Raw genomic sequence first — 16463 nt, 5'->3', positions numbered from 1 at the left:
CTGTACAAATCTCACGTGCCAGAAAAAGCCACACTTACACATAAAGCACAAGACAAATGATCTGAGCAAGCTGTCGAGTAACTTATATCTACAAAAAAAGGCTGAAGAGCGGTGTGCAGTTACCAAACAGCAGGGAAACATCTCTGCCATGATAGCGGCACGACAGGAGGCCTGCTGTGCATTGAAATGCAACAGGACTTAAACCCCTCCTACGTGGCTGAAGTTGGCGCTGCTTTATTTAATCTTGAACTATGAGAGCACCAGGAAGGCCTCAGGTTACCAAGGCAGGCACGCAGCTTTCGCTTCGCACGAATACCGGGCTCTACAGGAGCCCTGCCGGGAGGTGCAGGGCCTGGGGGTAACTGGAATCAGCTGGGACCCCACCAGCACAGCCAGGCACTTCCCAGGGGAGAGGGAAGAGGGAATGCAGGCCAGGAACAGCCACTAGCTCCCACTGGAGCCGCTGCACATCCAGCTCGAGACCATGAAAAGAAGCCTGGCCTGCTAATGTACCCTTGTTGAGCAGGAGCTATTGACAAGAGCAGAGCGGATATTCTCTGACCTGGGAATTACTGTTAGCAAAGCCCGTGGTTTGTTTGAGAGCTTTGAATCTTAAAACAAGATCAGTTTATATAATCTTCTTAATGTATCAATTTTACTGCCACATTGAACATACATAAGGGCTTAGGTTACTTTAAGTGAGTATGAATGGAAAAAGCACCCTGGAGCAAAGATAATTTTCCTCATGCTGATGCCTGCGTGCTGGACACCAAGTGCCTTTAGCTTGCATTTCTCAGGTCTTAATAAGCATATAATTAAATTAAAAATTTATGTTTACAAAAACTTTTCATAACCATGTGCAGTCTTATTTTTGAAAGAAATATGGCATATGTATGCCATATAGAATGGCATATATGGAAATAAATCCTTACCACCATAAATGCAAAAGCCCAGAAAGAGAAGATGAGGAAAACTGTGGGTGGGACAATCTCTGCTGAGCGCAAAGCTGCCGATAAACTGCAGCAGCTACTTCTAAAGACTTGACTTTCCTTCTGCGAGGAACTTTCTGGGATTGACGAAAGTGTCTCTGCTATGAAGTCTCTGCTGAAAGATGGGCTAAACCCAGAAGAAATAAATAGAAGTTTCTGCCTTCCACAGAGTTATGTTTTATTTATAAATTACATTAAATTTACAGAGTGATTGTCATGGACACCCGCGCAGGGACTAGAAAGGAACATTTGTGCAGAAAGAGTTGACAATCTCCTCAAGTTAACCCATAGGGTTCTTCAGTGTTCAGTGTCTTTAAATGAACTTTAAGGTAAACATTTATTAATTGTATTTTTAACAGGATTATTGCTTTGTTGCTAGCCTTGTTCTAGATACAGCAGGTCTAGAGTTTTATATATTACATGCCTATCTTTTCCGGATTAAGACAAGGTGTTCTTTTCACCCACTGTTGGTCCTAGCATGGGTATCACTGGACATCAAATAATGCCACCAAAGGCCACTGCCTTCCATCACGGACCTTGCTAAGAGGGATAGGACAGACTATGGCAACTTCCTCTTCTAGCTTGACTGATACCCTTTCACCACAGAAAAAACGAGCCTCAGTGAAGGAAGCTTTTTAAACAGATCTTTCTGACCAGCAAATGCAAGTAACAACAAAAGCAGTAGTGTCATTAATGAAAATATACTTAGCAGTTCAAGGTTGGAAATAAGACTGGTCCCTCTGTGAGCCACACATAACTATGAACCTAGGTTTTGTACGCAGAGCTCGCTAGGAATCCATTAGAAACACCAACAAAAACTACAGTTAGCTTTGTGCTCTGGATTATCTTTGGAGGGAAACTTAAAAGCATGTTTCCTACTATAACCATGCAGATTTATGTTTCCCCAATTTCCTGTCTTCCAAATCTTCAAATTCCAAAATGACCAGAACTGAAGACAATCAGAGAGTTCAACATTATGAAGGCAAAAAATGACATTACAACTATAATTATTAAAAATATAACAAAAAAATTTTTGTTGGATGACTGCTGCTGTGAGAAACCTTCTCTCAACTCCTTCCATCTTTAGGAATATAAGTGGGCAGAGCTGAGTCTAGAAGGTTTTATTAACTGATTTGCAGTTACTGTAAAGTTTCTCAAAGAAATACTACTCATCATCAATGTAAACAAGAATAAATGCTATTCAGTTGCTATCCTAACGTTAACCAAGCAACCTTCTGAAAGAATAACTCATAAGAGCACTTTTCATTTTAAATGTACGTCAAAATAATAATAATAATAAAGTTTCATTTCATATTGTACAGGGCTTTGAAGGAAGACTGACATATGCATGTAGTTATTTATTAATTTCAGACAGCTACCATTTTTATAAGGTATTTGACTGAATTAAATCATCTGCTCCAAGACCATAATTATCTTTAAGGATGAAGAATTTGCGTCAGTGTTCAAGGACATGGAAAGAGCAGTAAATGTATGATAATATCCACTATGATACTGGGTATTATTTCCACTTCCTCATTGGGCCATACAGACTGAATCTGGCTGGCAACCCCCCTTTCAGAAGGATCTCAGACCTCTTTCTTAATACTCGGACTATGATGGCTGCAGTTCTAAGCTCCGAGTAACCTGCAGACTGTTTTGGGAACCAGCTTTACCTTTTTAGCGCAGCAGCTACAGGATTTATTTGGGGCATTTGTGCATGGCAAACCCTCTCCTGTTCCCAGTCTCTACTCCTCCAGTTATCTATTAGTTCTTTCATAGGTCATGAAAGTCATCAATCATTTACCAAGGGTTATTTTATTTTTAATATATATGTGCACATGGCAAGCAATCAAAATCCTTCTCATAATCAGTGAAGCACATGCTGGGTGGTGGATTAAATTCTCATGCTTTTCCCATTAAAACTGTAACTTAAAACATACCACAATATAGCCTCTTGCAAGACTTGGTACTTATGAATACGGTGAGTTGTGTTTCATGACCCTCATTTAATGATTACATAATTTTTGTTGTTTCATCTTTTGCCATCTTTAAACCCTTCTCCTTTTCTGAGACTCACTTTAAATGAATTGCAAATTCACCCAGTGTCCATTGAATTTTTCTACTATAAATTAATTGCTGAAAAGAGTGGGGAACAAATAAAGCATAAGTCTTAATGTATTTTGGGAGACATCTAACACACCTTTGTGGCATTCCCAGCCACTGACTCATACCAGATTCACTGCTAGGCCAAGGGCTCTTTAATACTTCATTTTCAAGTCTGAGGTGTGTTCTCTGGCTGCCCAATTTCATCTACTTGATTTTATGACAGCCTGTGAAATCACATTCCCACCAGCTGTTCCACAGTCAGAGCCTGTGTGTCTCTCCATTGCTTTTTCTTGAGAATTTATCTTTCATATTCTACTTACATAATACAGGATTGGGGAACAGTTGCAGATTGAGACCTGAACACCCTCAGAATCTGCAAATCTGGTAAATGCATTTTTGCTCAGGGAGATCGCTGTTCGAGACCCAGATTTTCCTCTCTGCTTACCAAGAAAGCATGAGGTGAAATGTTAGGAAGACAACTGTGATTTAAAACTGATAGTGGTGACTTGTTTCCACTCAGGTGTCAGCATCAGTATGTTTCCAAGACAAAATGAAAAGACTCAAAGCCTGGGCTTCAGCCCAATCAAGACCATTGCAACTGAAATATCGTGCACAAGAAGCAGGTTTAGTTGCTTACAACTTGTGAACAAATGGTGTGGGATGCTACAATTACATGACTAATCTCTCTAAAGGTTTATCTTCTAAAATTTAAATCTGAGAGAACTACTTAGTAATTCTTGAGCTATTTCATGAAAGCTGTTTCATAAGAATATGTATGTTTTGTTGATGAGTTCGACAGAACACCAGGCCTCCTCTATTAAAAACACTGTCTTTCAATAATAATCACTGAAAACCCTTTACTATGAAAGCTTTTTCACTAGTCTAAGAAATTCTGTGATAGAAGAAAGTTCTGTTGTCACTTGAAAATTGCTAAGTGCTGTAAGAGTTAATTTTACCAAAGAAACCTTAGTGACAAAAAGCAACTTCCATACCCATTTGATACTTACAGGAGATTTATACCCAGCCTTTGCATTACAATGAACCAACCCTCTGTGATAACATGCAAAAAAATCCTTTGAAACAGCACACTGCAAGGCAGTGGCTGTCAGGAGCTGTAACTGGGCAATGACACCTCTCCCCTTAGTAATTAAAAGGCAATAAAGCAGGTATTTCCACATGGCCAGCTAGCATCAATGTGCCCAACACTTCTTTTGTCAAAAGCATCTGATCACAACAGGACAAACAGTGAAGATCCAGACTTAAAAGTGGGTGCTTCATCTCTCAGGACAGTCAGTGCAGGAGGGCAGATCCTGCTGGAGGAAGACTCCACGTACGAGCTTCCTCTGTCCGCAGACACTGTAAGGAGCTTAGGATCACAGTTTGGTTCTCCATGTTGGAAGCCCTCAGTGGGACCTTTCATCTCCCCCCTTGCGGGTGTCAGGACAAGCTGAGATCAGGGACTTAAGTTTCTGACTGCTGGGTCAAACGAATGAGGCAAACTCAGGTTAGCATTTCTCTGTACACTATAATAGCAAATCAGATACTCCTAACTTCATTATGAAGTAGAGAGAAAGAGGGGAGAATATCAATGTTACACACGCACTAAGGCATAGACATTTAGAAAAAGTATTAAAATACGTTTTTAAAGGACTTCCATATGCAGGCTTTTCAATAAGCAGAAAGTATTCAGTTTAAATTGATGGAATTTATATTGTTTCAAGTTAAATTTGTATTGTTTTAAGTTTATATTGTTAATCCATCTGTCTCATGAACAGTTTCAGACTATTGCTTTGTCCACCTGACACGTTCACAACTTCCTTTAATGTTTCTATTTTTTACTGGTTCTAAGATTTTTTTTTTTTGCATTTTTAATTAATTTATTTTTAATCCAGGATGCAGCTGATACTGCAACTCTCTGAGGCGAGCAATCCTTCCTAAGTCTGGCTGAGGCCAAAAATAGCTCTGTCAGTTTCTGACAGGCTGAACTTAGTCAAGTGAAATGTTTTAACATTTTATCATCTTAATGAACCGGCTTATTTATAATGTGGACAACTTTATTGTCATTGTATGGAGATGGCTGAGTAGGGTACGGAATGCATTTTCTCTGAAGAATGCTGAATAGATTAAAGAATGTATTTTTGGATCAAAGGGCAATTGTCTTAGACTCTGTAAACAATTTTAAGATGAAACATCCTTAGCCTATAAAGGAGTGACATAATGGTAACATCTCTTAACTGTGAATATAACTGAAGAAAGGGACCTGACAGTTTTAAGTAACAAATCTCTGAATCACAGAAATTTGCAATATGCAAAAATCACCATAAAAAACCCCTATAACAATTTAAATATTATTATTAATACAATACTTTACATAATTAGGTATACTAAATATCTACAGAGACCTTTAGTATTATATAGTAGAGAGAGAAGGGGGTGGAAAATATAAATAAAAAGCCTAACAGGGGAGGAAAAAAAGGGTGGGTTAATGATTGCTTACCCTCTTTTCTGCTACCTCATCCTCTCCTGTAGACTCTTTGCCATCATGTGCATCTCTCAGGGCTGGCATATGTTTTTTGTGAGCTGGCTCTCTGTTTAAAGTTGTATATCCTATGTGTTCATAAATTGGATTTATTGTCATCTTGGCAATGTATTCTGCTGCCTTGGTTTCAATATAAAGAGTAATCAATCCATCTGTCACCAGGTCATGGATGGACTCAAAACGTTTCTCCCCAACAAAGTGCTTTCCATCGTAGTAGAGTCTGAAGTTTCTGGTTTGACTTCCAAATCTGCCTCAACGAAACGGGAAAGTATTTTTTAAAAGAACAGTAAGCAAGAGTGAAGAAGAGTAAGCAAGCCTTTGCAAACAATAAAAATACTTTATCACTTAAAGCTGACACTAAGCTCTGTGTCTGGTCCAGATGAGAACTGCAAAATTCAACTGCTACACACAGATAGGAAGGAGAGATTAACAACAACTGCAGATATACAGCCAAACCAGGGACTGCCCCAGAAGGGGCTGTTTGTTCTCTTGTCTTTTTAGACCTTCCATTATCCTGTGGAAAAACTGAAAATTACTTCACACTCTATATGGCTTTTTTTAGTACTTCAGCACTGCAGCGCTGTACTCCATTTGCTTGGCTCTGATATGAAGAGTTCTCATAACAGTGTCCTCTCTGACAGCTGATCAATAAAGAGTTTTGATGCAGTCTCAGCCCTCCGAACCCCAGCTTTCTGCAGGAAGGGGCCATCCAGGGTTCAGCCCAGCTTCGGTGCCAACAGTTACAGAGCCGCAGAGCCGCTGCCAGACGCGGAGCGGCGCAGGACAAAGTGGCACAAGGGCAGCCGCTCTTTAGTGCTGGCCCAAGGCCAAGGACCAACTCTTCAAGCTTTGTACAAAAGTGCCTCTGTGTTGTGCTTGTTAAGTCCTGAGCTGCAAGCAGATCTTTGCAACATACAGGATACATACCCCATAAACTATCCAGGATTAGCAATTCTGTAGTCTGGGTGGGATAGGATTTTGATATAGTCTTTTAACAACAATTAATCAGAATGTTGGTTTTACCTAAATATTAGCACCATTTGCTAAAATTCTACTTTGAATCCAGAACAATTTTCCGCCTGGAAGCAATCTAAACACGTGAAAACACATCAGCGTTTGCATTTGGCAGCAACCAACACCTTTCCTGCAGAGGAGATGGAAGCGAGAAGCTGCTTTCACAGCTCTCTCCAGTCTTATTCCTTGGTCAAACAGCAGCAAGCAATGCTGCTCAGGGTACCGGGCCCCTTCATGCAGTCAGATGTACCAAATAAATATTAAAAGCTAAATCTGAAAGGACTGATTGCTTTCATTTCATAAACAAAAGCCTCACAAGATATTTTTTACAAATAAACAGAAGCTTTACTGATGTGGTTCAATTTCAATGGGGCTTTGCTGAACAGGGAAAACAAAGATTTTATACATTGCCTCAGGTGGAATATATGTATTCTTCCAAGAGCTGCTATTGGAAATACGGGCAGAATTATTTGTTTTCTTGTTTTATGAATCAAAATGCCCAAACTTCCCATCCCCCTCACAATAATCTGATACTGACTGAAATTTCAGGAGCTGCTATTTTTAAAGAGCACTTAAATGTGAGGCAACCTTCTCCTGGGGGAACTGTCAGCAGAATTCACATCCTGCTCAGTAATAGAAGAGGACACAATGTGTAGAAACTAAACGGGCATTTGACTGGAAATGAATCAGGTACTTCTTTTCACATTTCTATGCAACACACCCTAAAAGTTCCCTGAAGGAAACTGAACAGCAATAAATCACAAAATGATAAGATGAAATGCATTTTTACGCCATGCTACTTTAAACATAAGCTTCTGTTTAAACATATAGTTTGGACTGAATACATGGAAGAGAAAGGTAATGTCCTAAGTTACAGCATAGAGATAGGAACGTGCTCAGGTTCATTCTTCAAAACATCTGTCTTCAAGGCACAAGACAGACCAAGTCTTTGAGAAGACCAGGCACAAACCAATTCTAATGGAAATGCTAATCCATTACTAAACTTCTTCCCGTCTACAGATTATTTTCTGTTGGTTAAATCTGAAAGCTGGATATGATCAATACTATCTCTACATGTCCTTATGTTCTTTATCTATATCCACAATTTAATCTTCTTCCATTACAACAGCAAGCTTTCAGAAGTGTCTATTTTCTCCACATTTGTGTTCAGCCTGCATCAAGCACAGTAAGGTCTATACTGGATCTCCTAAGAGGTAGAGCAACATAAAGACCTTGTTGCACAAAATGACAAAAACTGCTCAACTCCAAATGTGTGGCCAGCTGGCCTTGACCAGGGGATGGCCTCCTCACAGGCTCTCCCTCCTAAGTCAATACAAACCAACAGTGCTCAGCACCTGGCAGTTCCCAAGTGCTGAACCTCCACAGCCTTCAGCTAACGCCAGCGGGAACAAGCACCACCGTGCTTGGGCTTGGCACAGAAGCTTTGTAGGCCTGAAGGTAAGGAATAGCAGGCCCTAAATGATAATATGCAATAGAATGATCTTTAAGAGAGGTATAGCGTGTGAAATGCTGTTCTAATCAGTAACATATGCTCCAGCAGTACTTATGGCAGAGTCTTAAACAAACTGAAGGTCACTTATTGCTGCTCTTGGCTTTCTAGAAGAGAAAGCATTACACTAATCTCATCAAGAGAAGATAAGGCATGGAAAAGCTTCTCACAGCCTGTTACTAAGTACATATAATGTCTTGTTTTAAATAACAGCCTTCACGCCATAAAACAAAGTTCTGAAGAACAAGACATCTAAAAAACGAAGAAGAAATTCTTAAATTTTAGGGGATTCATCCTTCTCCCAAAAGCAGGTAAGTGCATGCTCATATCCCAAGCTTGGGTTTCCCTGAGAAATCTGTTTTGTTTGGATTGCTGTGCAGACAACATGTCTTAAGAAAGAGGTATCACAAGGAATAGGATTGCAAGAAGCACACAACCCTTACCCTGCTCCTCGCGACCCACCTGTTAACACACAAGTCTCTCTCAGACAACATTCCACAACTTTAATTAACAGCAGCCTGTTCCTGGACTCATCTCTCCTGTGAACCTCACAAGTAGACTGAAAATTCTCCCGCGTGCATCTGGAGAACTGCACATAGAAAATATTTTGGCAAGTGTGGCCTCTACAAGGTATGCTCAACTTCCTCAGTTTAAAATATATTAATCTAATTTAAAAATTACTGCTTCGAGAAATTTAGATAAAAAGTCTATTCTGCATCTCTGTGAATCACTTGCAAAAAGTACTTGTATCAGCAGCAAAAGGTGAAAATTTAAGCTTTTTTCTTTATTTGTTTTCCTAAACCAAACCGTTTCTACTCTACTCATTTCTTCTTTTACTGTGGGAAAATATGCCATTTCACAAACAGAATGGTATCAGAAATGATGAGGGAAAAAAAGACCACAGAAATCAAAGAATGACCAGTCTCTTTCAAAGATGCTACCATCAATAGCATGGCTTTAACAATCCTCAGTTTTATTTCTCCCAAATTCATTAAAATTTTCTGACTACACAATGATACTATTTTGATTAAATTACAATATAAATGCAAATGTGCATGTACATTTGCAAAAGATCAATTAAATTCTCAGTCCCTTCAGTCTTATTTAATATTATGGTTTAATTTTTTCCATTATGGAGAATATTTCCTTATGTTTACCCTTGCTATAATATTACTGCAGCCTGCTTAATTATACATCACTGTGGAAACTAAGTAGAGCCAAGATTTGATATTTCAACTTCCTGATGGTCTCTTCCTAAAGGGAAGCATTAGTACCAGCTGGTTTTTGTTTAAGAAACCAAAAACAGGACACAGACAATATATGTTCTCTTTTGGTTTAGACAGAGGAAGATTAGATGTTTTCCAAGAAAAAGAAATAGCCCTCTGACATGTCAAACAGTCTCATTGTATCTATTGTGCAGTTGTTTGCAAGCAGCAGGACTAAAGATAAAAGACTTTTTTTATTCCAAGTTGTCTGGAAAGCAATCACTCTGTCTAGTCCCTTTGGTTGCCAATAGGGCAGAGTGGGTAGCAACGTGGGAAAATGGATTAAATGATAGAGCAAATGTGGCCTGTAATAAAGGGCTGAAGAGCTGAATTGGCTATCATACCCTGAGAAAGATGGGGTTCGGACTCTCCGCTACCTCCTCTGCATGCAGTATTCACCGATGAGACAAAAGGAAGACATGAAGGGCTAAGAGCCCATCTGCACTTTCTTACTCTTTAAGATGGATTTTAGAGTCCACATACAGAATTGTACACTAGCTATTCACTGCTTTCACAGGCTATTTTATGATGAGAAGAGGCTCTAGGTCCAAAGCTAAGACAAAAGCATTGTTTAAAATGCATATTCAAGGCCAGAGCACTGTTAAATTTAACACCCCTCAGGGCTACTCATGTCCTCATTACTTTCAACGAGTTTGACTGAGCTGAGAAAGCACTAAGTTTTGTTCATGTGAATGAAGGTTACTTGGACTTAAATCTCCTGTGGAGAAAAAGTGTCTTAACTTGCTTTATGGCCAAAAGGTAGAAGACTCACTTAAAATTAGTGCAACCAATTCTTAAGACTAGAGATCCAACGATCCATAAAACAGGATGTGTCTGTCTCCTGGTGATGTTGTGCTCATGTGAAAGAAAGCAAATGATTCCATGGATCCTCTTTTGGACCATTTCCTTGTCAAAGAGAAATAGTGTCACCTCCAATGCCTCGTAGGCAGAAGTGGTTTTCCAGAACACAGAAGGCATAAATGAAATCAAATGCACTAGGGACTGAAAGTAAAGGTGCATTTTTCTAAAAGTGGGTACAAAAATAAAATAAAAATAATAAAAAAACAGTCACCAGCAGAGAACGGTCACTATAGAGATTTTTCCAGTACCATTTGGAGGGGCATCACTCGCTGGTTGGCTGTGGCACGATGAATGTTAATTAGTTATAATACTATCCTTAAAAGCTCATCAGACCTGTGGAATGGGCAAATGCACAATAAGTGAAATAAATGCAGCACGCTTCAGAACAGAAAACAAATTCCTAGGTTGGACCTGGCATGTGGCTACCCTGTGCCAGGCTATCCCAGCACAGTTACGACATTTGCCTCACTGTGTTCAAGGAGCGTCATTAAAAAAAATTCAAAACTGTTCTATTCTCATTGATAACAGCCTCTCTTTTGAGATTTAAGATTTTTTAGTGCATTGTTCCCCAGAATTCCTTCTCCAAGAGTGAAACAATGTGTGCAAATAGGATGCTGCAATAACATAATCAGCATGCACCAGAGCAGTGGCACCTTCCCATGGATCACAGGCAATGTCAGGAACAACACAAGTGAGAGACAGGGCTCTAGGGCAACCGCACAGATAACAGCTGCTAGAAACCAGGAAAGCTGGAAGCGTTACCAGCTCTTGGGACTATTATGGTGTGCGCTTCACAAATAAATGCAACAGAATAAAAGGGGTTTTTTCTTCAGTGTCTTATTTAAACAGCTTCACTGATTTCCATTATCTCACGTCTTGAACAAACAACAGCTGATTAGGTAACAGTAAGATCACTTAACACTCAAGATCACGCTTAACAATATTCCTGATTGCTAATAGACTCTCTAAAAACATGTGCTTGGTTTTGAAATTTAGCTCTCAGAGGCGTATCACCTGTTCTCGGTACTGTGATTTTATGTCCTGTTCCATTTAAACTAGATGGAAGTCACTGGAATGGATCTGGTGATTGAATCAGAATCAATATCAAAGCTTTGGGCAATGTTTTACTGTGTTCTCTTGTGGATGTGCTTCCTGCAATGAAAAGGCTTCCTTTCTTGCAAAGCTCATTTGCTCCTCAGTGTAGTCAGTGATTAAGACACATTTGAAGTTTATATGTACATGGGAAAGTAGCAGAAGCTTGACATTTTTCTCCTTAAACGAAAGTAGCCCTTGGGAATTTCATATTGACATGCCTGGAATAAAAACCTTCCAGAAATGTGACCGGCAAGAAAGTCAGTGACTTTTGTAATTTCACATTAAGCAAATAATTATGCTCCCTTACCAAAAATTACAAAGACTTAATTTTACTGTGTGACTCATGCTACTGATTTGTTTTTTCTATTCCTTTAAAACATAACTTCCAGGTTAGAGTACCATCTCCTGTACAGTTCCTGTACAGCAAATTTCAAAATATGCATATACTTTTTTACTCTCTGCCCACACATAGCATGTTCATTTTGCGTTATATATAATGTCTTTTCCAAATAAATTTTAGACATAGAATAACACCAGGCTTGTAATGGAAATTCTACTGCAATCTTTACCATGGAGAGGGAAGTGCCATTGCATTATGCTCAAACGTGTTCATTTTTGTTTCAATTACAGCAGTTTCTCCTACAAGGGTTTAAATCACTCCTGACTTTCATACTTCTTTGCTTGTACAGGTTCTCATACGAAAGGTCCATTGCTCCTGCAAATGGATCTTACTAAGAGAACATGTATATTTTAATTAAGTATATCAAGAAAACCTGAATGGATGACATTAAGTTAAAATACAAAGAAATGTCCTCATCATAAAACAGCTCTGCAAGTGAATTAGTTAAAGGCCTACGATTGGGGCATTACCTACAACCTGCTAGGACTTTTGATGGGTAACTAGCCCCCTTAGTATCTTTTGACCACAGTTACTATTACAGTGTTTTACCTTCTCTAAGAATTTAACTAGAATTTAATTTCATCCAGGTGGTAATCAAACTCAATGAGCACACAAGCAGCACATACAAATACATATACACATCTTGCTTGGGTATATACTATGGCTTCAAAGAGATTTATTTTTCCTACCATGAGCTCAGCAATAAAGACTCAAAGCCTTTCTATTACTACAGTCTGTTTTTCTGGAATAAAACTTCCTCTGCGCAAATGCAGCAGAAGCTAGGGAAGATCTCAATTTATTACTAAAATGGCTAGAGTCCAGTTACTCATTTCAAGTTACAAAAGAAAAAAAAAAAAGACAAAAAACCCCCAAACAACTACTTGATTCTCTTCCTAGCACCCATTAAATCAGGAACAGCTGCACAGAATGCAGGTGAGTTGCATCTCCCTCACTGAGAGGGAGAAGGAAGAGAAAAATTGGGCCAAATAACATTTATTCTTGTCAGTTGTTTCCGTGTTTGAATAATTCATAAATGTTTTGATGAAAACTGTTACAAGGTTAAACAACAGTATAAGGCTATTGGTGTAATTCTGAAAGCATATTTATATTATGCCCATAGTATTTACAGCTGAGGGACTTTTTGTGCTTATTGATGAAGCATAGGAGAAAAGTTGTTTTTCCAAGCACAGATTTATGTATTTCAAAAGCATAAAAAGAGGCCAACTAAAGGACTAACTCAAAAATATGCTTCTAACTAGCACTTTCTAAAAGCAGTAGAGCAAAAAAAGACAATCCAGTAAAACGTGCAGAAGAGAGAAATCTTCCTTTTACAAGCAAGAGAGCTGGGAGGAGGAGACGGCAGGGCCAGGCACACTGTGTGCATGTACAGACACACACACCCACGCTTCACTGCCAACAAACTGTGCCGCATTTGGACCTCTTACTACGACTATGGCAGTGCCTGGAAGCCTCCATCCACACAGACTTCATGCACCACAAAATCAGCACCGTTAAGATTCTTTTCCCAGAGCTGGGCCCGCGAGAAGCGGCCGAGCGGTCCAGTTCCTCACCTGGCTCCTCCTCCGCTCCGCACCGAGCAAACGGGTGAGATGGGGTGGGAAGCAAGTCACAGCCTCTCTGATGGAGAACTGAAGCACAGAGAAATATTTCAAGCCTTGAGCTAAGGCATATATGAACCTGGAAAGGGATCCCAGACCTTCCTGGCTTCATCACAAGCCCATGGGCCTTCAGTGTGCAGCAGGTTATGGCAGGGCACTGTGGCCCAGCAGGAGCCACAGCCAAAGAGAACAGGGTGCCCTGCAAGGACAGGGCGTAAAACACACATGAGCTGTGGGCGCTGAATGCAGCTCTTGGACAAGTCACCAAAAGGTTCAGAGCACCACTAAAGCACAGAAAACTCCACAAAGTGCTGAACTTACCCAAGCAGGATAAAGCCTGCAGCAAACTGAATCACCCAAGATAAATTAGACATTCTAGCCAAAAGAAAACAGCTGACAGCAACAACAGATGGGAAGAGGAGGGAAGGAGAACAGGAACACAGCAAGAAGACATGAACCATAAGGAAAAAAGCATTCTCATCTGTGGGAGGGCCTAAGTAGCCAGTTAATTATCCATTAAGGTTAGAGCCATTTATTATAGCTCTGTATATGTAGGCAAAGCCATCTCAGCAGTGCCCAGGTGCACTCAGGCAAGGTGGACCCCGAGCAGGACAGTCACTGCAGCCGCCCTGCTCTGCACCGTATACAGCAACTGTCCTGTATATATCTCCATGCAAACAAAAGGGGAGATTGCACAGAGCTCTCCCATTTCCAAAGCCAAAGACTCCTCCTAAGACTATTCTCTTTTCACCATCACCTTTTTAAGCTGCTTTGACCTCATTGCGATCAATATCCAAATACTCCAGCCAAACAACCAGCGTACCCATATGGCAGAAATAAGCACTTTCTAAGCTAACATGCACCCAGGAAGGGCTACTCAAAACCAGTTTAATTTCTGCTCTCATCTTATGGCTTACTGGCAGGTCAAGCACAGAGCAAAATGCTGACGGAAGCAGTTGCATCAATCTGCCCTGTATAAGTGGCAGAGAGTTTTAATTTGCATCTGCTGAGTTTCATCTCTTGGTCCTCTTTCAGTAGTGAGCCCTTTTAGACAGACATTTGGCCTTCTTTTGCATATTTCAAACACTAACAGAAAACAAAGTAACACGGGTCTCACTCAGACCTGAATCCTCAGAGTGGGGTATGTACTGGTACCTCTACCTTCCACACACAAACCACATATATAGTATTTAATTTGAAGATTTGTTTAGAAAAATAAACTTCCTTTACATAGAAGCTTATTTAAATACAGGTCCAACTGTTTTATATCAGAGCATAAAAGTGTACTCCAAAATTTATCAGCACACTCAATTCCCTGAGGCTAGCGCTAGCTCGTACGATGTACCCAGCCAACAGCATGACAGGTTTAGTTTCGGCAGAATTTAAGCTTTCATAAAAGAAGTATTTGGCTCTTCACAAGGAAAGCGAAGCCCAGCGCACTAGCTGCCATACCTGCTGTGTGAGCCTCTTAGAAGAGCTTCAGGCATGAACGGCTTCCTTCCTCAAAACCAAGTCCTGGATACGGAGAGGGGCCGATTCCAGAACGCTCCCGCAAGCCCTGTGCGCGCGGAAGCCTGAGGACAGGACCAGCCCTTCCCTGGGAACCGCAGCCACCCCCAGGGGAAGCAGCACCCTTGGCATTTGATGCTGAATGCAAGAAATCAATCAAACAGGTCAAACAAACAAATTTATCCCACCAATTTCTTTTGTCACACTTTGGAGCAATTTTCTCAATCCAGCTAAGCTGTAAAGCAGGGCATGTGTGTTCATAGAGGTATGTAGCGTTTCCCAGGTTTCTTGGTTGAGGAACAACTTTGTGTAGATCCTTTAGAAAGGTTTCCCAAAACTGAAGTCAGTTCTTGCTACTGCCAATCTAGTGACTGCCTGGCACAGGACTTCAGATAGAAAATACACACACAGAACGCAGGCAAAGCTGAGTCCTTAAAATGGTCTTTTTAAACATTTCTTTCTTTTACCACAAAGAAAGTTGCTTCAAACAATCATCCCTGATTCCTCCCTATATCCCAACTTGTACAACAAGGCTTTCTAGCAGAATGCAGATGCAGTGTTGATCTCCGAATTTGCAGCACTTTGCACACACTGAATTTTAGGCACATTAAGTATCGCAGGGGAGTCGATGCATGTTCTGGAGAAGCACTACAGGGGTGTCCCAGAAGAACCTGCTGACAAGGAACAGCATTCCACTACCAAAGCAACTGTCCTTGGAAATTAAGGATTCATTTCCATCATTATATTCTAACAGTCTGTCAGTTATTTCTCCTTTAAAGCATTAGTGGCCAGTTTGTTAATGTAAATTTGTAATTTAGAGTGAGAGAAAAATTAGTTCTTGGACAATGCATGAAACTGGTTAAGCAAACTAACGATTAATAATTTTTTACATAGTTTGCCATAACAAATCCCTCCGGATGCCACATAGTCTCAAATATGTGCTCTAAGCCCCTAGTGTAAAGAAAGTGTGATTCATAATCACAGCTAATATTACCTTTTTTTTTTTAATCATGCTGCAGAACCTTATTTCAATTCATTCTCAATATCGCAACAATAGAATTTGCAGGAAGGGAAACCATGGTAACCAACTAAACGTGCTACAGCAGCTATCTGCTCGGCAGAACATGCAGTACCAGCGCACTCCAACGCCTACCGCCACAACAACCTCTGCCGAGGCCCTCTTCATCCTCGCCCTAATTATTAAACAAGCTCTCAGCCACAAAAGGCTACACTACAAGCCAGCTCTTACTGGCAGTGTCACTTGCTCTGGGTCCTAGCATTCAGTACTACCCTGCTATTTTGCCAGATTTAAAAGCAGATCTAATACCTCCAGGAGTTAATTAGGAATTTTCAGCTCTCTTCATTTGGAACATCACAACATTACAATACATTTTGTATATTTTTATAGTCGCAGAGACTCCTCGATATGTGTGGACACATGCATACTTCAAATAATCTTCACATATTAGTAATTTTTGCAAACTTTGCCTCAGGGTTGCAAAAAATGTTCAGTAGCATTTTTTGATTTAAAATTAATTAGTAAACCTTGGTGGTTT

At 40.1% G+C, this 16463-nt stretch overlaps 1 protein-coding gene across 1 annotated transcript in view; it reads right to left on the bottom strand.

Moving 5' to 3' along the window:
- CHN1 (chimerin 1) overlaps window positions 1-16463 on the bottom strand; it is an 89444-nt gene that overhangs the window by 42053 nt on the left and 30928 nt on the right. Inside the window, exon 6 of the mRNA XM_088527040.1 lies at window positions 5593-5881. Within this exon, the coding sequence (XP_088383166.1) occupies window positions 5593-5881 (289 nt within the window). The remainder of the gene's footprint in view (window positions 1-5592; window positions 5882-16463) is intronic.

The sequence above is a fragment of the Tinamus guttatus genome, unplaced genomic scaffold, assembly GCF_059628265.1.
Source record: "Tinamus guttatus ecotype Peru unplaced genomic scaffold, ASM5962826v1 Tinamus_guttatus_pri_ptg000260l, whole genome shotgun sequence".
Lineage (NCBI taxonomy): Eukaryota > Metazoa > Chordata > Aves > Tinamiformes > Tinamidae > Tinamus > Tinamus guttatus.
The sequence above is the reverse complement of the archived record's forward strand: the minus strand, read 5'-3'. Positions and strand labels throughout refer to the sequence as shown.